Source organism: Cetorhinus maximus, chromosome 15, assembly GCF_964194155.1.
Source record: "Cetorhinus maximus chromosome 15, sCetMax3.hap1.1, whole genome shotgun sequence".
In the NCBI taxonomy this organism is placed as follows: domain Eukaryota; kingdom Metazoa; phylum Chordata; class Chondrichthyes; order Lamniformes; family Cetorhinidae; genus Cetorhinus; species Cetorhinus maximus.
This window is the reverse complement of record NC_135893.1, coordinates 88,722,624-88,743,966: the sequence shown is the minus strand read 5'-3', so window position 1 is coordinate 88,743,966 and position 21,343 is coordinate 88,722,624. Positions and strand designations below refer to the sequence as shown.

General features: G+C 42.4%; 1 protein-coding gene across 1 annotated transcript in view; it reads right to left on the bottom strand.

Annotated features, from left to right (window-relative positions):
- Window positions 1-18,460, bottom strand: part of LOC144690308 (uncharacterized) — a 59,546-nt gene extending 41,086 nt beyond the window's left edge. The window contains exons 1-9 of the mRNA XM_078557663.1: window positions 18,246-18,460; window positions 14,033-14,195; window positions 13,040-13,189; window positions 11,808-11,968; window positions 10,924-11,097; window positions 10,129-10,270; window positions 9,784-9,971; window positions 7,876-8,017; window positions 6,168-6,344 (exon numbers count right to left, since the gene is read on the bottom strand). Of these exons, the coding sequence (XP_078413789.1) occupies window positions 6,168-6,344; window positions 7,876-8,017; window positions 9,784-9,971; window positions 10,129-10,270; window positions 10,924-11,097; window positions 11,808-11,968; window positions 13,040-13,189; window positions 14,033-14,195; window positions 18,246-18,446 (1,498 nt within the window). The 5' untranslated portion in view covers window positions 18,447-18,460. The remainder of the gene's footprint in view (window positions 1-6,167; window positions 6,345-7,875; window positions 8,018-9,783; window positions 9,972-10,128; window positions 10,271-10,923; window positions 11,098-11,807; window positions 11,969-13,039; window positions 13,190-14,032; window positions 14,196-18,245) is intronic.
- Window positions 18,461-21,343: the final 2,883 nt, after the last annotated feature.

Genomic DNA, 21,343 nt, shown 5'->3' with positions numbered 1-21,343 from the left:
ATCAAAATGGGACAGCAACCTTGCACATCCTATACAGACAAGGAACACAGACTCCTCAAGGCCGCTGAGAATACAAGTAGCCTGGCAAGTCCATAAACCATCTTAATTGTTTGTTGGATGGGACTGCTGCATGCAGCACCCTCAATGCCAAATCCCTAAATATCTCTTCATACCCTTTTGAGCATACCAATAAATTAAACAAATGAACTCGATCAAATTAACTAATTAACAGCCCCTTAAAGTGGCACTATAACAAAAAAACCCAAAACTTTAAAGGTAACTTAACACATTAACTTAAAATAACACTCCTGGGGCTGATGATGCACTCCAGCCCCTGCAGTGCCCACTGTTATGGAAGGCCTCAAAGCGTACCAGCAAACACTGCATGCTGTCTCTCCAGATAATTAGGCATTATCCACAAAGGGCCATAGACATCGCCCTCCATTAAAGGGGCAATGGGTTATATATAGCTTGAGGGGCACTACTCCATAAGTGTGGGGCAAGGATGAGGAGACAGGCCTCCGTGAACTACCAAAGTCATTCTCCATCACACGCTAGCCAAACTGAGCCCCATAAGTGTCTTTTCATATGTGCTCAAGTAATTATCTAATGAATGCCCTCAGCTGTATATCCTTAACCTTAAGTTATACAATTAACATATTCCCTTCTTTTCTTTAAATGAAAGCTAACAATTAATATTTATAAGCAATATTTCAAAACAAATTGAAGAAAAATATATATATATACTGTGCCAAGCTTTAGATTACAAGATGTCCCTCTTCCAGGACCCCAAATAATTTCTTGGTATGAACTTTTCATAAAAGAATGAGATAATTGATGACTTACATCAGTCAATTTGATCTTGGAAATTTCCTTTCTCTCCAACATTTGTTTCACACTAGCAAGGTCAATCATTAATCTTTTTTCACTTACACTTTTTGTAGAGTATACAGTATCCCACAAGGAACAAGTAACCTCTGCAGCATTCAATGGGCAAACCGTCTTCAGCATACCCCTTGTATAGAATGCCCCCCAAAATATTTGACAAAAAGAATCCTATATCTACTGCTTTTACATGGGCCAGTGTTTCTCTAGGTAAAGTACTTTTAACAACTTGTTATATTTGCCCGCTTCCCGGGCTAAAGAGCAATTTTCGTCCACAAAAATTATGAAACCAGCTGCACTCAAATACCCATCACAAAGATTAGCATGAGAAGCATCAATGAAAATAACTACTTTCATGTTCTTTGGGTCATCCAAGGATGGAAACTTAAGTATGCATTTCTCCATATTCAATTTTTTAATGTTTTATTTGCCCTTAAAAATTTTTCAACTTCGGGATATTTCGTTGTAGTACATATTTCCAATACATTAAAATGAAGATCCAGTCTTGTCTGAGTGCATAACCAGTTCAACCTGACTCTCCAGGTCGCTGCTGAAGCTCCCTCTTGCCAACTTTCCAGCTTGCAGCTTACTTCTGCAGCTTAAACTGCTCCACCTGCCTCTTGCCACTCATTTTGCAGGCCCTCACTCACAGCAAAGGTTCAGGAAAGGGAAGTGGCGAGTGAGAGAGACGGCAAGAAGGAGGTTCAGTGAGCACGATCACTGGCAACCAGGAGGGTCGGGGAGCGGGTGAGGTGGCAAGCTGGAGCTAAGTAGAAAGAGTCAGCATGCAGTATTTCTTTTAGCATAAAATAAATTTAACAATATAAAAGTTTTAATTTACGAATATAGGAATTTAGTGAAGTATTTAAATACAGGGTATAATGTCTTAACGCTTTGTTCTGATGAGAAAGGTCTTATAGAACCTAATTACAGCTTTATATTGGGTATAATGGGAAAATCTGATTCGCTTAACATTGTTTCATTTAAAGTTGCAATTTTCAGGAAGGCAGCTACAACGTTAGGTGAGGATTTACTGTACGCCATATCCCCAGAATTAAAGCCCATCTCAAACAGTCTCGTACAATGCCTTAGAGCTCTCCAAGTTTTCTCTGAGATCTCAGCCTTGATAAAGCTATTCTTCCTGCATGTAAAGCATTCAAATGTGCAGAAAAATGAAACAAGGGCAGGGGCACTATCACCCAGCAGAAAGTAATTTGGGATTCCTTCCATAGACCAATTGACAAGGACGATACCCACTAACCAGCTGAAGCCAACGCCTTGCATGAACTACCCAAGCCAATGAAGTTGTCAACTCGCAGTTTGGTTGATCTGCTAAGGTTTTATACAGCATTTCATCATGACTGCAGTTATTTGTACTAGAACACTGGAGGAGCACTTCATGCACATGAGCAGATACAGTGCCAGTCACAGTGAATCAGGCTGTGACTTTGTCATTTGCAACCAGACGGACACCTTAAATTAAGCTTTGAGATGCAAATTGAAACTGAGTAAAAGGGACTAAATTAAAACAGAATTGTGTTAGAATTGACTGTTCCTCAAAATGTTCTGCTCATTTATCAGTCATTATTACTAAAGTTCTGAAAAAAAGAAACATACTATTGAAGCTTTCATCTTGCACTCATCAGGACTGAAATTTTGCATTCTTGTATCAAAGGGATGAAGGGGTACTGATTGGTTGGCAAGGCATTGCCATGGAGAATGTATCAGGCAATTATTGTCCCCCACACTTTTGTTTAATTCAAAAAAGGCACAATGCCTAGATATGCTTTTTTGCCTTCAAAGGTAGCTTCTAGCAAGCCTAGATAAGGAACATTGTGAGCTCAACTGATAACCCTAAATTGGTTGTTAGTGTAATTCTTAGCACACTCTGGATTGTCCGGCAAGTGTTGTCCATTCGCAGAATCACATCTAATGTTAAACATTATTTTCTGAATTTTGCAAGCACGGGCTGGTTATGTACGTTCAGTACTCTGCTTATTGCGAACAACCAAAGGGATGTGGTGTTTGATATGATGCGTGATTTGTTGGGATGTACAGCCTACGCACCTGAGATTGCACCGGCACTGAAACTCATATACCACATTACTCATTTGTGTGGTAGGCAGAACATCTTTTTGGCTTGATGGCAACATCCTGTTAGTGGAGAATACAGCTCGTGTGGCCACCACATGGTAGCAGGATGAAATGGTTAGCTTCACCTGTTGCTCAGATTTTTGAGATGCCTTGCCCATCCAGGGTAATTTGAGGTAGGCTGAACACTTTTCAGGTACGAAAGTGGCAGCTTTAGGCCTATTCATGAGAATACACGATACACAGCAAGCAATGATCTGAATGAGGGAGCCATTCTCCTGCAGGATGGCTTTGACGTACCCTATTTCAGCATCAAGCTTGCACGGTGAGCAAATGGCTTGGGCCTTTTAATGAGACAGCCAATAAGCTCAATCTTATAGTGTGTGGTGCTCTAGGAATCTGTGGAAGGCCTATTTCTTCAGTAATCAGGATCATCCCGTCACTGGGTCAAAATCCTGGAACTCCCTTCCTAACAGCACTGTGGGTGTACCTGCACCACTTGGACGGCAGCAGTTCAAGAAGGCAGCTCACCACCACCTTCTCAAGGGCAACTAGGGATGGGTAATAAATGCTGGCCCATCCAGCAAAGCCCACATCCCGTGAATGAATTTTAAAAAAATCCTGTGACAATAATCAGGATCATAATACATTAATAATCATGATTCTATTAGATTAGAGCCCTATCGCATCAAGAATGAGGATTATATTACATCAATGCTCAGAATCCTATTACTTTAATAATCAGGTACCTATTACATTCATAATCAGTGTCCAATTACTTTAAGTTTCAGTATATTACTACATTAATCATCAGGAATAATATTACATTAATAATCTGGTGCTTATTGCATCAACAATCAGGATCTTATTGTATAATTATTCAGCGTCCTACTACATTAATCAGGAATCTTTTACATTATTTACACAGTGTCTATTGCATTAATAATCAGCTGCCTATTGAATCAATAAGCAGGAAGCTAATATATTAATGATCAGGTATTTCAATTAATAATCATTATCCCATTACAGAAATAATCAGGAGTTTGTTATTACATTAAAGTCATTTGCCAATTGTGTCAATCATGATCTATAAGATTAATCATTGCTATTATGTTAATAATTAGAGTCCAAATACATTGATGGTCCATTAAGAATGCCCCTATACCCCACTCAACAGCCGAAGCCTTCCCCTTTCCTCTCTAATAATCCCCCAAATTTTCATTTAGGATCAGACAAAGTCTGAGGCCTTACATGAATCTGCAACATCTATTTCTCATCCCAAAAATTAACTTTGCAAATCGATCTTAGCTTCTGCATAGAGTGCTGATTTGGAAGGCCATTCTTGGGTTGCCAATCCCCCAGAGAACCAAAGGCAGGGCTATTTGAATAATGAGGGAGATAGAGAATGTGGTTGAACAAAAAAGGGGTGGATGATGCAGGTCAGTTGGATTCTTCCAGCGAGAACCAGGCCAAATACGATAAGTTGAGGCGGGAAGTAGAGTATTTATTGCGTCCAGCTCTGGTCACCACACTTTGGGAAGGATGTGAGGGTTTTTCAGAAGGTGGAGGGGAGATTTACCAGAATGGTTCCAGGGAGGAGGGATTTTAGCAGTAAAGTTAGTTTGGAGAACCTGCATTTATTCTCACAGGAGCAAAGAAAATTGAGGGGAGGTTGATAGAGCTGTACATGACAAATTTAGATAAGGTAGACAATGAAAAACTGTTCCCATCAGCTGATGATACAAGGACTAGGGGAATGCATGTTTAAGGTTTTGAGCAAGTGATGCAGGATGAGGAAGAACGTTTTTACCCAGCGAGTGGTAATCACCTGGAATTTGCTGCCTACAAGGATGATGAGAGCAGAGACAATCGCTGATTTCAGAAGGAAACTGGATGGGCACTTGAGAAAAATAAACTTACAGGGCTATGGGGATAGAGCGAAGGAATGGGACTGAGCAGATTGATCTGCAGAAAGCCAGTATGAGTTCAACAGATTGAATAGTCACCTTCCTTGCTCTAATCACTCTACTCTATGATCACTCTAATATCTCCATGTGTTCAAGATTAATGTCCAGGACACTGCTAGGACCAACCCAGAGAAAAATCATAGCAGTGTCAAAAATTTGTGTCCCTTTTTCATTCTTTGAACAATTTATCAGATATAAAAATATAGATGATGGGGATAAAAGGCTGACATCCTATGAAGAGGCTGAAGTCCACTAATTGGCTTGCTCTGTGAGAATGGGCATAAATACGGGAAATGCTGGAAAAGCTCAGCAGGTCTGGTTGCATCTGTGGAGAGAGAAACAGAGTTAACGTTCTGAATCCGTATGACTCTTCAGAGCTGTGGTGATGGTCTGGAATGCACTGCCTGGGAGGGTGTTGGAGGCGGGTTGCCTCACATCCTTTAGAAAGTACCTGGATGAGACCTTGGCACGTCATAACATTCAAGGCTATGGGCCAAGTGCTGGTAAATGGGATTAGGTAGGTAGGTCAGGTGTTTCTCACATGTCAGTGCAGACTCGATGGGCCGAAGGGCCTCTTCTGCACTGTATGATTCTGTGATACGGGCTTGAAACGCTAACTCTGTTTCTCTCTCTACAGATGCCTGACCTGCTGAGTTTTTCCAGCATTTACTGTTTTTATTTCAGTTTTCCAGCCTCTGCAGTATTTTGTTTTTATTTTAGTCAGAATGGACATGTTGGGCAACCAATGGCAGTGGCATAGGGGTGGGTCAGTTGGAGATGAGAGGTCAAATGATGAAGCCACCAGGAATACGTCCATCCAACTTACCACTCACATGGAAGAGTGATCTTTTCTTTTAGAACAGCCAAATAACTGCACACTATTGTGTATCAAACAAAAGGAGCACATGGGTGGAGTGTGGGGCTGATTTATCCTTAATGATCGGTGTAGTGAAATCTTAACTATGTTTATAAGAAGAGAGTAATGATTTCACCAACACTGGCACTCATCCATCACTCATAATTAGCAAATGCACCATTAATGATATGGATCCCCATCCACACAATTTACTGTCAAACACCCTGCTTCTTAGATGAAGCCCACTCACTCTCCAGTTTAACAGCCACCATGTTAAAAACACACACACACACACACACCTTTCTAGAAGTGATTAAGGAAATTGAGAAAAGGAAAATCAGGTAAATCATGAACGAGGTGTTTACATCAGCGACGGACAGCACATACATAGGGGTACTTCGGGAATGAAGTAAATCCCACACCAGACTCGAGCTCCAATTCACTGACATTCGGCGGAACTTGAAACTTAAATGTTTGTATCAGAGCAGTAAAGAACAGGAACAGTTCCATCTTAGCCAGGGTCTCACCAGCACAGGCCCTCCGACCTGCAAAAAATACAATTGCAAAAAACTTCAAAGCTGCTCTTCAGAAAAAAAACAAAGCTATTCAGAATGATTTTTAAAATAACAAACATGGAATTCATCTTTATACAGGAGTTCCAAAACAAACATGTCTTGATGTGCTGCGACCAGTCGACATGTCTGATCACATTGAAAATAAATTCCTTAACGGTTTAAGGCGCCAGCCAGAGCTCAGTGGGCAGCACAATCACCTCTCAAACACCGGGGCTTGTGGGTTCAAGCCTTTAAGGACTACAGTATAAAAAATGTTAGAAGCAGTATGTTCGCTGCAAGAAGTGTTAATGTCACAATCTATGGGCATAATTGGACAGTTGATAGTTTTGGTTTCACACAGTTCAATATACTATCTGTGTAATAGGAATGTAATGAATACAAGATCTGCTTCAATCTCTGGAGAGGCTGATCATCTGCCTGGGCAGGAAGCTAGTGCGACAGTTCCGACTGCCATGAACATTGGCTGGCAAAATTTCCGACACATAGCATGATCATCACTGGGTGGGGCTTTTGCTGGTATAGCGACAGTTAAAGTTAATCAGTGAAGGACTGATCACACAACCGTTGGCTAATAGCCAAGTGACAATAGTTCGGGCATGAGATGATCATACATGGTGAGAAAACCCTTCCAGAGCATAGGAAGCGATATCAGGAGAAAGAAGAAACCTATGGGACAGCCCCGATCAACTTAGAAGAGGAACAACTGTGGTCAGGTTTGACCTCTGCGACCTGCATTCTTCTTGGACAATCCATCTGAGTGGTAACTGCATGTATAAACCAAACGTCATTTGGAATACATGTAGTTTAGTTCACTTATTGAATATCGCTTACTAAAATCCTACTAGGTTGATATATTTGTCCTTGTGGTTTCTGTGTCTCGGGCTCAGAACAATAACAATAGACTTCAGAGTCTCTCACAAAAAGGTCCTACAAGCTCCGCTCCAGAGACTTGAGCGCAAAATCCAGGCTGACACTCCCTGTGCAGAACTGGGAGTGCCACTGTCAAAGGGGCTATCTTTCAGGTGAGATGCTAAACCGAGGTGCTACCATTGTGTGCGAATTGCCTGCAGTGTTTCCCTACATTTCAATATTGACTATGATTCAAAGACATTGAGGTGATGAACCTTATGATGCCCTGAAATTATGAAAGTGCATTTTTAGAAATTAAAGTTCCATTAATTCCCAGTCTGTGTTTCATTAGCTGGTCTCAACTTTGCACAGGTAAGTAGGTTTCGGCAGTCTTAGGAAAAAGTCAAAGTGGCCCGGATTCCAGCTCCTGATAGCTTTCAACTGGGGAGTGAGCAATGTGCACAGATAGTGGATCAGACTTTGCAATGACAGTAGCCCATGTGTTTGCAGCCCCACAACCACATCCCGCCCCCCGCAAAAAAAAAATAATAAAAATGCAATTTCCTTAATGTTGCATTTCCATTTTATTTTCCCCAACAAGGGAGGGAAAATTCCATCAATATATAATCCAAAAATGAATAAGCTGTGCTACCTGCAGAGAAAGGCATGAAGGCATCTCTCTTCACAAACTTGCCCTCAGCATCCAGAAAGTGAGATGGGTTGAACTCATTTGGTTTTTCCCATTGGGTTTTATCGTACAGCACAGAGGACAGCAATGGAATCACGTGGGTTCCCTAAAATATTCAAATATCATTTCAATATGATTTCATTGTTATATTTAAAAGGCACTACTGAAAATATTTGCACTGGTGTTAATTTAAAGAAAACATTTCCATTCAAATTCTGGCCTCCTGACCATCTCCGAAATTATTCACACTGCCAGCGGAGACCATGCTGGTCTCCTGGGCCCTTAATTCTGGAATACCCTGCCTTATCCTCTCCACTTGTCCAAGCCTCTCCCCTTCAGGCCCTACTTTTGTGCTCGCCATGTCTTAGTTGGTTGCATATTCACCTCTGTGTCACAAGGTTCTGGGTTCAAATCCAACTGCAGGGCTTGTGCACAAAAATCGCCACTACGATACAAGAGTACTGCAATATCAGAGGTATTTTCTTTCAGAGGAGACATTGAAATGAACGGAGGTACCATTTCTGTCTACTAGTGATGTAAAAGACCATCTGGCTATTATTACAACATTCTTGGTATTGGTAAACTAATACAAAATACTTAATTGGTCTGCAGTGGTATATGAAACAGGAGCTTTATTGGAACATATTTTACATTGTCCATGAGGCTGTATGCAATATCAAATCATGTAACATTGCATCACTCCCTGTGATGATATACAATTAGAATTAATTATTAACAACCCAATGTGACACATTGCACTAGACTACAATTATCACATTGCTGTTTGTGGGAGTTTACTGTGTGCATTATCGGCTGTTGCATTTCTTACTTTCTTTAAAAATTCATTCACGGGATGTGGGCTTCGCTAGCTGGGCCAGCATTTATTGCCCATCCCTAGTTGCCCTTGAGAAGGTGTTGGTGAGATGCCTTCTCGAACCGCTGCAGTCCATGTGGCGCAGGTACACCCACAGTGCTGTTAGCAAGGGAGTTCCAGGATTTTGACCCAGCGACAATAAAGGAACAGCGATATATTTCCAAGTCAGGTTGGGGAGTAACTTGGAGGGGAACTTCTGGGTGGTGGTGTTCCCATCTATCTGCTGCCCTTGCCCTTCTAGATGGTAGTGGCCGAGGGTTTGGAAGGTGCTGTCTAAGGAGCCGTGGTGAATCCCTGCACAGATTCTTTACAACGATGACTGCACTTTGAAAGTATTTCATTGGCTCTAAAGTGCTTTGGGACATCCGGTAGTTGTGCAAAGCATGACATAATTGCAAGGCTTCGTCCAAACCCTGCCTCTTTGACCAAGCTATGTTACCTGTCCTAGTATCTCCCTACGTGGCTCGGTGTCAAACTTTTTGATATTGCTCCTGAACAGTTCCTTGGGACATTTTACTACATTAAAAGATGCTATGCAATGTAAGTTGTTGTTGTTAAGTAGTATACTTTCAATTTATTCTCCATTCTCCCCTGCTTTCTCTACTCCTTTACAGCTTAAAATAACTCAGAATGATGCAACAAAGAAAGAGGCTGTTTGGCCCATCATTTCTGTGCCAGGTCTTTGATTGAGCTGTCCAATTAGTCCCACTCCTCTGCTCTTTCTCTACTATCAGATGAACAACTAGCAACTGCAATAAAACATCCCAAAGCATTTAGGCATTGACAAATTGTTTAGATTATATATAAAACGGTACATGAGATAAGTATTAGCCACTTGGGCACTAATGGTGCACAATGCAATGAGATTCAGCCTTGAGAGCTCTTACCCTTCCCCACCCCGCCACCACCCCCCCAACCCCCACCTCAACCCCCACCTCACTCTCTATTAAATGTCAGAATATCAGGCCCCAGTTGTGGCCATACTTCTCCTAGGGTACCTTTGGAATGAAGTATCCTTTGAAGTTTAAGTCCACTGTGGTTTCATGTGGGATGTTCAGTGGCACAATGTCACCAAACCTCTGGATTTCGTGGATCACTGCATCAGTGTTTGGCAAAGTTTTCCAATCTTCAGCTCTGGGAGATCGTTCTGATCCAATAACTCCGATAATTTCCTCGTGAACTTTTCCTGCAAGCCAAGCACATTTTTTAAATGATTGGAATTATGGTTATGACTTTATTCAGACAAGTTTAAAATCACACCCAGGGTAATCCAGGAATATGAAGCTTACAAAATGATACAACAAGATCAGCTCCAGAGAGGAATCAATCCAACTGCTACTTACTCTGAATCTCTGGATATTTCATCATCAGGAGCATTCCCCAACGAATTGTGGTCGAGGTGGTCTCCATCCCTGCAGCAAACAGGTTGGTTGTGGTGTATGTTAAGTTGTTTTCATGGAAGTATGAATTGGGATTGTCCGATTCCTACAAGAATTAACAGCACAAGAACTCAGAATTGGGATTAGAATCTGTAGAATATGGCATGTGATACAGAATTAACCTGAAACTGGGAAATGTAGCACAGGAAGGGGGCCAGGAATAAGAGGCAGCAGTGAGATTACTCCAGTGTGGTGCTGAGGGAATGCTGCACTATCAGAGGTGTCACTTTCAGATAAGATGTTAAACCAAGGCCCAGTCTATTCTCTCAGGTAGATGTATTACAAAAAAAAGCAGGGGAGTTCTCACTGGTATCCTAAGACTGTTTTGAGTTCAAATACAGCAGTGCTTTCTCAGCGAGAGTTTTTATTGAACTGATGTAAAATGCAGCCGACAGAGAGCTCCTGTATGACAGAGCTGACATGGCTACAGCAGGCCAGATAGGACATGTAGTACTGTTGCATTTCAAAACCTAAAAATCCCCTTTTTCCTAACGAACAAAAGACAAGCCAGTTATGATAGTCACAATGCAAATGGCAGTCCTGCCTTTTGAAATGTATCACTCTTTACATAGAATCATACATTTACAGCACATCATGCCCTGCTGGATTGAACAAAGTTGCCTTTTTTGCCCCAAAATATCATAAACATAGCTTATAGAAAATCTACAGTACTTGTTAAGAGGGAAGTGGAGTTTCTACCTGCTGTTGTCTCAACATGAATGCATCAATAAAACTCCTGAGGTCATTCTCATCCAGTTTCTGACGATTTTTGTTAAAGAAGTTCTTGAAGAAAGCAACAGTCTGCTTGGTGTTGAAGAAAAAATTTTTGTGTGATCCAGGAAGGAATCCCAAGAAGGGAAATGCATTGTACAGCTATTGAACAAAATAAAGTAATGCTATTTACATGAATGTCAAAGCGATCCAATAACCTGCTCACATCCCAGTCTTCTGTAATTAGAAAATTTCAATAAATAAATCTTTGAAATATTATGAATCTATCGCATTAAAGTGTTCAAACTGTGTACCCATTAGTGATTGTCTTATTAAACAACTCTAGTATAAATGTTAGATTGTTACCAACCTGCTTCTTTTTAGTTCAGATTTGCAACATTTCTCTTTATTAAATAACAGCACAGGGACAGGAGGAGTCTATTCAGTCCCTTGAACCTGATTCCCCCATTAAGTTAGATTATGGCTAATCTCTATCTGAAAAGCTATTTACCTGTCTTGGTTCCATAATCCAAAGGTTCTCAAACTGGCTCAAACACAACTGACAGAATAACCTCCTTCCAGTGAACTATTGAGCCGTGCTTCTATGGCACATAGCTTAAGAGAGTTTTTGTCTGGAAAATGCGGAGATATTTTTTCCCTCCATTTTTAATTAGATAATTAAACAGGGTGCAACTCAAAATCATGACTAATGTTCTTATCCAAATTAACCAGCCATGTAAAAAAGCAACTTTACTAATATATTGCACCACAGATTCTTGGAGACTCCACTCATGGATCCCTTCCAGCTACTGCTAGTTCCAAATGTTCTTTTCTGGAATATATTTCTGTGGCTAATGAAAAATGAGATTTACCTGGACCATAGTCGAACCAGCGAGTTGAATGTTTTCGTTTACTTTCTTTACTAAACTGACAAACATTTCATCCTCGTAATCAAATCTGTCCCCAAAAACTATAGAGCAAATTATGTTGGCCGCAGCAGAGTTCAGTTTGATGGTTGGATTAAAGGGTTGGCCTGCAAAAAAAACACACACAAACTAGTGCTGATCCTTTGCAGCAAAATCACAATTGAATTCCTCATCAAGTAATTAAGACACTAGGCTTGTTCCCGAGGCCATTAAAGGAAGGCAGAGAGGAGTTGGCAGGGACTCTGACTAGAATTTTCTAATCCGCCTTAGATATACAAATTGTGCTGGGGGAATGGAGAACAGTTCATGAATTGGGAGATGGATAAACTAGAAAACAATGAACCAGTTGCTCACATCAGTTATGGGAGAACACCTTGAATTCATGTTAGGGAAGATACAGAGCCACGGACACAAAGCAGTCAGTGAGATGGTCAAAAAGTTAGCAGAGGCACAATGGATCAAATGTCTTCTTTCTGTAATTCTGTCCCAGAACTTCCAATCTCTGGGAGGTTGTACCCCGTAAGTACCCCAGAAGGTGAGCAATGCCCCCCTCAGCCCCAGAAGTCCCCATGCAAAGACTGAATGGGGATCTCCCAGGAAGTTTGAACTTCCGTTGGGCAATTACCCTGCACTGGGAACCATCCGATACTCCGATTTAAATCACAGACTTTGGATGGTTCTGACTCTTTTAGCAGAATAGTCATCCAGGAAAAGTTAGAACAATTAAAATCACTTCTAACTCCTGAACCACTCCCCCCGCCAACACCTCACTGAACCCCCTGACTACACCCCCAAGCCACCACCTTACTCCCTCACCCACATACCTTACAGACTTACCTTCTCTCCTGCCAAATTGGTCAGGGCCCTTAAACCTACCTGGTTTAAAGCACCGAATGCCATAAAAAGGACATCATCATTCCCCCGGATGCTGCTGCACTGCACTGAAGAGTCCCAGGGGCTGATACACTGCACATTCCTCTGCAGGCCCGTGTTGGAAGATCGGGCGAGAAATGTGCAGCTCCTGACGTAGGCAGTCTGACAGTGATTGGCATTCCTCGGAAATTCAGGCCCATGGATTTCTGTGATTCTTTCATGCACATCAACATTTATAAATAATTAGAAATGCACAGAGAAAAGAAACACTGATAATTCTGTTAATTTACCTCACACAAACTCACCTTTATAAGAATCAATCATTTTTATCAGAAAATTGGTTTCCTCAATTATTTTGTCTTCAATGGTTTTTTTGCCCATTCCAAAATCTCGTAGCGTGGTTAAGGTGAACCTTCGAATTTGCTTCCATGACTCCCCATGACCAAAAATAATGCCTACAATTAAATCCATCAGAAAGAAGTCATAAAAACTTCAAATATAAAGAAAAATGTTTGCATTTAACAGATATTAGCCATCTCTTCAGTGGTCAATTAACCTGACTAGAAAGTGTTGGAAGCCTCAAAAATGCTATTGGTGACATTAGGGTTATATTTGTATGACATTACCTTTCTCACAAAGACAAAATTATATCATATTTACAGCACAGAAACAGGCCATTCAGCCCAACTGGTCTATGCTGGTGTTTATGCTCCACATGAGCCTCCTCCCTCCCTACTTCATCTAACGCACACGGCAATTGGCGCTGGGTCCATTGTTAACTTTAAATTTGAGATTGTTGGTTTCTGTTAACCAAAAGTGTGAAGGAATCTAGAGCAGAGGCAGGTATGGGGAGTTAGGTCACAGATATGGTCTCACTGAGTGTCAGAACAAGTTCGAGGGACCAAATGGTCTCCCCCAGTTCTTAGGTTCCCAGCCCTAACAGCATATCCTTCAAATTCTTAATGTATTAATAAAGGTATTAACACCTTTGTGTAAAACGTGGAAAATAGGGTGACATGTGAATTTGCTAATCATTCCTACACTAACATCACCAAATGTGACTTATAGCTAATCGTTTTCAGATATTGTATGATTAAATAGAATCATGTTTTATAGAAACTACAGGAAATTAGTTACTAGTCTTATTCAAATGGTTGGTTTTTATCTTAAAACATTAAGTTTTAGAAAAATGAACATTGGCCAAACTCTGAAATTCATTAATTATCTGAACCAGGACAGAATGCAGCCAGATTTTAACTTATAGATTTTAGAATAATGAAGTTAAAGGTGAGAATTACCATGTCCCTTTACGGCCGTCTCAAATATTGGGATGCGTGCTCTTTCACCAAATTCCTCTGCATGGTTGACAAGTGCATCCTTCACTGCCTCATAGCCAGTCAGCACCACCACATTTCTGGGTCCTAGCTTGATGCTGAAAACTGTGCCATACTTCTCAGATAGCTAGAACAAAAGGAATGAATTTTCATGAACAACTGATTAAACTTTTTACATTGCACGTCTTGTGCTGCTTCTGAATAATACATCGTAACATGTTCACCAGGGATGAGGAAACACCGTAGCTTGATAATGACACTCGCAGTCACCAGATACTGGCACTTACCATAGAGGTTAGTATAGAGAGTCTGGATCTTCACATAATGAATCTCTGGGATGAGTGGGCTGCAGCCAAGAAAAGTGAAAGTGTAATTTATGTAAGAGTTCACTGGAATGTGAGGTTGCAAACGAATTCACATTGTACAATTGCTGCCCTTGCCTGGTCAGGTGGCAGAAGTGGACACAGGTAAGCCAGCCAGACTATGGTTCCCTGTGGAGGTCTGAAGACGGTGGGTGTGCCTGACTGGCACAGGGTGAATACAAGGTAGCTGCTGACAGGATAGTGAGCATTCAGCAACATGTTGTATTAGGAATGTGGCACAGCAATTGCACGGTGATAAGATTGGTAATGTTAAGTTTTGTGTATCTCCCCATTGTTATGGGGGTTCCCATAGATCCACATGTGTGTGGTGGGTAGCTCCCTGCACCATTGGAAATCCCACTATCCTGACAAAGCCACATGCCCTCTCACCCTGCTTGTTCCTGCCGAGGAAGAGATGGTGTACTCGCCTCATCAGGATTACATGGCCTCCGTGATCTCCCTCATGCTCCAATGGATGACATACGCGGTTATTTTCAAGATGTTGCCTGTTCCTACCTGTAGAGTCCAGGGCACATAAAAATTTGCTGACACAGTGACCTTGACAGCTGCTGGCAGGGCCATCCTTGCAAGGGGAATGGAATATAAAAATAGGGAAGTTTTACTGCTACTGAACCAGACCATATCTGGAGTACTGCATGCAGTTGTGGTTTTTTGGAAAAAGGATATAATTGCATCAGAAGCAGTTCAGAAAAAGTTCACTCAATTCATTCCTGGGATGAAGGGCATACTTTAAGGAAGGTTGAACAAGTTGGACATATATATTCCTAGTGTCTGACTCGAGGTCATGTTGTAGGAGGCGTCACAGTCCAGTTGCCACCACCCTGCTGACTCTCAGTCACCCAGGCATTGATCCTGGGTCACTGGTCAGGTGGGAGAAATGTTCCTGAAAAACCCTTCTGTGGAGACCCCCTCCTTTCCCTCTGTCCTTGCAGGGCTTCCCCTCTGAAGCATTTGCTCTGTTTGATGGTCATTTTGCCAACCAGGAACTACTGCACCCACAGCGTCCATATCTCAGTCACCAAATCCAATGTCCTTCCTGATTTTAAATGCCAGCTTTCCAAAACATATCCAAAAACCACACCACATCACTTCCACAAACTTAGTCAAAGCAGAAGTGAGTCAAAAGCACCTCACATGGGAACATAGGAGCAGGAGTAGGCCATTTGGCCCTTCATACCTTCTCCACCATTCAATAAGATCATAGCTGATCTGACTGCGGTCTCGACTCCACTTTCCTGTCTGCCTCACATAACCCTTGACTATCAAAAATCTATCTAACTCATCCTTGAATAAATTCAATGACACAGCCTCCACCGCTTTCTGGGGAAGAGAATTCCACAGAATAATGACCCTCAGAGAGAGAAAAAAAACCTCATCTCTGTCTTAAAAGGGAAACCCCTATTTTTAAAATTGCGTCCCCTAGTTCTGGTCTCCCCTACAAGAGGAAACATCTTCCTGGTATCCAAACTATTAGGATCTTACATGTTTCAATAAGATCACCTCTCGTTCTTCTAAATTCCAATAAATTTAGGTGGAACCTGTTCAACCTTTCTTCATAAAACAAGTCTTTCATTCCAGGAATGAGTCAAGTGAACTTTCTCTGAAGTGCTTCTTTTTTTTCTTTATTAATCCATGGGCTACATGTGTCACTGGTCTTGCCAGCTTTTGTTGCCCATCCCCAATTGCCCTTAAACTGACTGACTTGCTAGGCTATTTCAGAGGGAGTCAACCACACTGCTACAGATCTGTAGTCACATGTAGGCCAGACCAGGTAAGGATAGCAGATTTCCTTTATGGTCACCATTACTTAGGCTAGTTTTAATTTCAGATTTTATTAATTGAATTTAAATTCCACCAGCTGCTGTGTCCCCAGAACATTAGCATGGGCCTCTGGATTACTAGTCCAGTGATAGTACCACTAAACCATTGTCAAGAAGACCAAAACTGTACATAGTATTCTAGGTGTGGTCTCAGCAACACCCTATACAGCTGCAGTAAATCTTCCTTACTTTTACAATTCATTCCCCTAGCAATAAACACCAACATTCCATTTGCCTTCCTAATCACTTGCTGTACCTGCATAATAACCGTCTTGTGATCCATGTACCAGGACACCCAGATCTCCCTGTACCACTGAGTTCTGCAATCTCTCTACATTTAAATAGTATGCTGCTTTTCTATTCTTCCTGCCAAAATGGACAAGTTCACATTTTCCCACATTATACTCCAGCTGCCAAATCTTTGCCCACTCATATAACCTATCTCTTTACTTCCTCTTGAAATCTTATGGCCCTACCTATCCTAGTGTCATCGGCAAAATTTAGTCCCTCCATATGAGTGATTGATATGGATGGTAAATAGTTGAGGGTCCCAGCACTGATCCCTATGGCACTCCACAAGTTACAGCTTGCCATCCCGAAAAAGACCCATTTATCCCTAATCTCTGTTTCCTGTTAGCTAACCAATTCTTTATCCATGCTAATATGTTATCCATATACCATCAGCTCTAATTTTGTCTGGTGGCACCCTTTTGGAAATCCAAGTACACCACTTCTACAGTTTCCCCTTTATCCACCTTGCAGCCTCTGTTAGCACGCAACCTGGCATTATCTAAGCAGAATCAAGTATTCTCAGATAAACATAGAACCTGTTTGTCTTTTAATGCGGAGTGTTTTCAAGGTCAGAAGCCATGCAGCTAAGCAGAGGGCCTGGAGGTGTGAAGCTGGTCACTCTCGGACTTGAATGAATGGTTTTGTTCTCTAGGGTCAGAGCTGCTCTTGAGGTAGTCTGAGCCTGGGATCCAGGCAGTGTTCAAAATCACGAAGGAGCAAAACAAAGTAGATAGGGAGAGACCATTCCCATTGGCGGAAGGGTCGAGAACCAGAGGGCACTAATTTAAGGAAAAAACATCAAAGGTGATGTGAGGAAAAACTTTTTAATGCAGCGAGTGGTTAGGATCTGGAATGCACTGTCCAAGAGAATGGTGGAGGCAGATTTAAGCATGACTTTCAAAAGGGAATTGGATAATTATGTGAAGTGAACCTTCTCTGAACTGATTCTAATGCAAGTATACCCTTCCTTAAATAAGGAGATCAAAACTGTCCCCAGTACTCCAGGTGCAATCACACTACTGTCCTGTACACTTGCAGCAAGTCTTCCCTACTTTTATTCATCATTCCCCTGGCATTAAAGGCCAACATTCCATTTACCTTCCTAATAACCTGCTGTGTCTGAATGCTAACTTCTGTAATTCATGTACAAGGGCACCCAGATCCCTCTGTACTGCAGCATTTTGCAGTCTCTGCATTTAAATAATATTCTACTTTTCTATTCTTCCTCAACAGGCAAGCTGACGTTTTCCCACATGATACTCCATCTGCCAAATTTTTGCACGCTTGCTCAACCTATCTATATCCCTTTGCAGACTCTTTGTGACTTTGTTTCACTACTTGAAGGGCTGTTCCTCAATTTTTCGGTCGAACACGCCTGATCTTTGGCCACCAGGTGTGTAGGGGAGCGGGCAAATCAGAGGAACTCCCTGTGGAATTGTGGTGGAGAGTGACAGAACGACAATAGGGGTACAACACTACAACCAGTTTCTTTCCCTGCTCAACATGATGATAATTTACCAGCATTGCCTCTGGGGAGAAATCAGCTGCTCTCTGGTTGGTTTGCAGTGTGTCGACAATTTGCATTCATGTAGCGCCTTTGGGGCAGAAGTGACCTTCTCGAGGCGCTAAACAGAGGTAGCAAACAGGTTTCCCATTTACTGTAAGAATCTGGTCGCCTCTTACCTGCATCAAAGATTTGTGCAGCTTCTTCAGATCCAACATGTGCAGGTTGCCAATCACTGGGAGAGGAGCGGGACCCGGAGGAAAGTTGGCGATTCCATGAGATTTAGACCCGGTGTTAAAATAAACGAGGAGGATAATGGTCAGAACCCCAAACAAAAGCAGGGTGACGGTATCCAAAGGGAAAACACTTACAATCGACATCCTGGACTGTAAACTGGCGATGTGTCCTTGTCACAGTTTATGTATCTTCCTGAATGGGCTCCAAAGACCCCTTCAAGGGTAAGCTCTCACAGGTCGAAGAGGTGTTCAGTGGTTGCTCCCTAACCAATTGGACTTTCCACTGCTGAAACTTTGTCCTGTAGTTAGCTGGGGGCGGGGGGGAGGTAAAGCCTCTTCACCTTTAACAGGAAAAGAGCGGGACGTAAGAAACGTAGTCCCTTGCCCGGGGCCTCAAACGCTCAACCACACAACAGTCGCCAGGTACAACAGACGCACCTCCCAAGCAACGAGAAATAACATTGGGTGTCGATCACACACAGAGAGAGAAAAAAAAATGAATAGGTTCCTCAAGGGTAAACCATTACTTTTCTCCCCCCTCTGCTTGGGGACTATATATATTGGGGACCTTCTCTCCTGGGAAACCGCGAGACCAGCGGAAGGTCAATCAAGCGAAGACGTCGGAATAAAGATTGGGGAATGAAACAGTTTAAGTCGGAGTGATTCGGTGAATTAATGAGGTTCAGGTTTAGAGGTATTCATCGAAATCATTCGCTCAAACGGGGCACTGGCTGCATTGTTGAAGAGGGAATAGTTTGTTCTTTTGGTCATGGGTGGGGCATCTGCCACCTGGTGTTTGCAAGTCCCGCGCCATGTGGGGACTTCCCAGGACACTTCAGGGGAGAGCGCGTGTGTGGGAGGCGTCCGCAGCTCAAGCGCTGGATTCCCGAGCATTGAAGGTCAAGATAACTGGAGGCATCAGGGAGGCGAGTGACCATCGGCTGGAGTAGGAAGAGGCAGGAGGTTTTAGGAGTGCGTGCCGCACTCACAAACAGGTACTCAGGGCTGGAGACTTGTGGGGAGTGACGATAACCGCAGACTGGACCATGGCACCAATGGCCAAGGGGACAGTAACGGGTGGGAACAGCAAAGAGTAGAAATGGTTATGGAAGATTCCATAGACAAGGGGGCAGGCGGGCATTTCTGTAACTATCGTTGTGAGATCTACATGGTGTATTGCCTCCCTGGTGCCAGGGTAAAAAAACATCAGGGAGAGGGTACAGAATATACTGCAGGAGGAAGGGACTGAGCCAGAAGTTGTGGTATACGTTGGTACCAATGACATGGAGAGGGCAGGCATTTATCTCCTACATCAGGTTTTTAGGAGCTATGGAGGAAGTTAAAAAGTAGGATTTCAAAGATAGTAATATCTGGATTACTCCCAGTGCTAGGCGCGAGCGAGAGTAGAAATAGGAAGAAAGCAAGGGTCAATGTATGGCTTGAAGCATGGGGCACGAGGGAGAGCTTCAGGTTCTTGGGGCATTGGGACCAGTTCTGGGGCAAAAGGCACCTATTCAAAAGGGATGGATTGCACCTCAACAGGACTGGGATCAATGTCCTCGCAGAGAGGTTCACTAGTGCATTTGGGTAGGGTTTAAACTAAATTCATAGGGGTATGGGCACAAGCATATAGAAGTAGAAAAGAGGAATAAGGTGCATAAAGTTAGAATACTAGGCAATGCTAAAGAAGGTGCTAAATATTCCTGGCTACAAAGTACTCAGAAAAGATAGGAAAGGAAGGAAAGTGGGAAGGGTGGCAGTATTGATTCAGGAGAACATTGCAATGCTGGAGAGAGAGGATGTCCCAGAGAGATCAAGAACAGAATCAATTTAGCTAGAACTAAGAAACAAAAAAGGTGTAATTACATTGCTCGGTGTAGTCTATAGGCCACTAACTAGTAGGAAAGATATAGAGGAACAAATTTGCAAGGAAATGACAGAAAGGTGCAAGAATTATAGAGTACTTAAAATGGGAGACTTTAATTATCTAAATATAGACTGGGTTAGTAGTAGTGTAAAGGACAGAGAGGGGCAGGAGTTCTGAGAGTGTATTCAGGAGAATTTTCTACAGCAATATGTTTTCAGCCCAATGAGAAAGGAGACCTGGTTCTTGGGAATGAAGTGGGCCAAGTAGATCAAATAGCAGTGAGAGGACATTTAGGAGGACAAAGATTATTGCATCATAAGGTTTAGGTTGGCTACTGAAAAGGACAAGGAACAATCCAGAGTAAGAATAATTAACTTTTTAAAGTTCATTCATGGAACATGGGCGTCGCTGGCTAGTCCAGAATTTATTGCCCATCCCTAATTGCCGTCAAGAAGGTGATGGTGAGCTGCCATCTTGAACTGCTGTAGTCCATGTGGCGGAGGTACACCCAGAGTGCTGTTAGGGAGGGAGTTCCAGAATTTTGACCCAGTGACAGTGAAGGAATGGCAATATATTTCCAAGTCAGGATGGTGAGTGGCTTAGAGGGGAGCTTCCAGGTGGTGGTCTTCCCATCTATGTGCTGCCCTTGTCTTTCTAGATGGTAGCAGTTGTGGGTTCAGAAGGTGCTGTCTAAGGAGCTTTAGTGAATTCCTGCAGTGCATCTTGTAGATGGTACACAGTGCTGTCACTGTGCATCAGTGGTGGAGGGAGTGAATGTTTGTGGATGGGGTGCCAATCAAGTGGGTTGCTTTGTCCTGGATTGTGTCAAGCTTCTTAAGTGTTGTTGGAACTACACTCATCCAGACAAGTGGAGAGGTTTCTGGTCAATGGTAACTCTCAGGATGCTGATAGTGGGGGATTCAGTGATGGTAATGCCATTGAAGGTCAAGGGGGCAATGGTTAGATTCTCTCTTGTTGGAGATGGTCATTGCCTAGCACCTGTTTGGCGCAAATGTTACTTGGCACTTGTCAGCCCAAGCCTGGACATTGTCCAGGTCTTGCTGCATTTGGACATGGACTGCTTCAATATCTGAGGAGTCGTGAATGGTGCTGAACATTGTGCAATCACCAGCGAACATCCCAACTTCTGACCTTATGATGAAAGGAAGGTCAT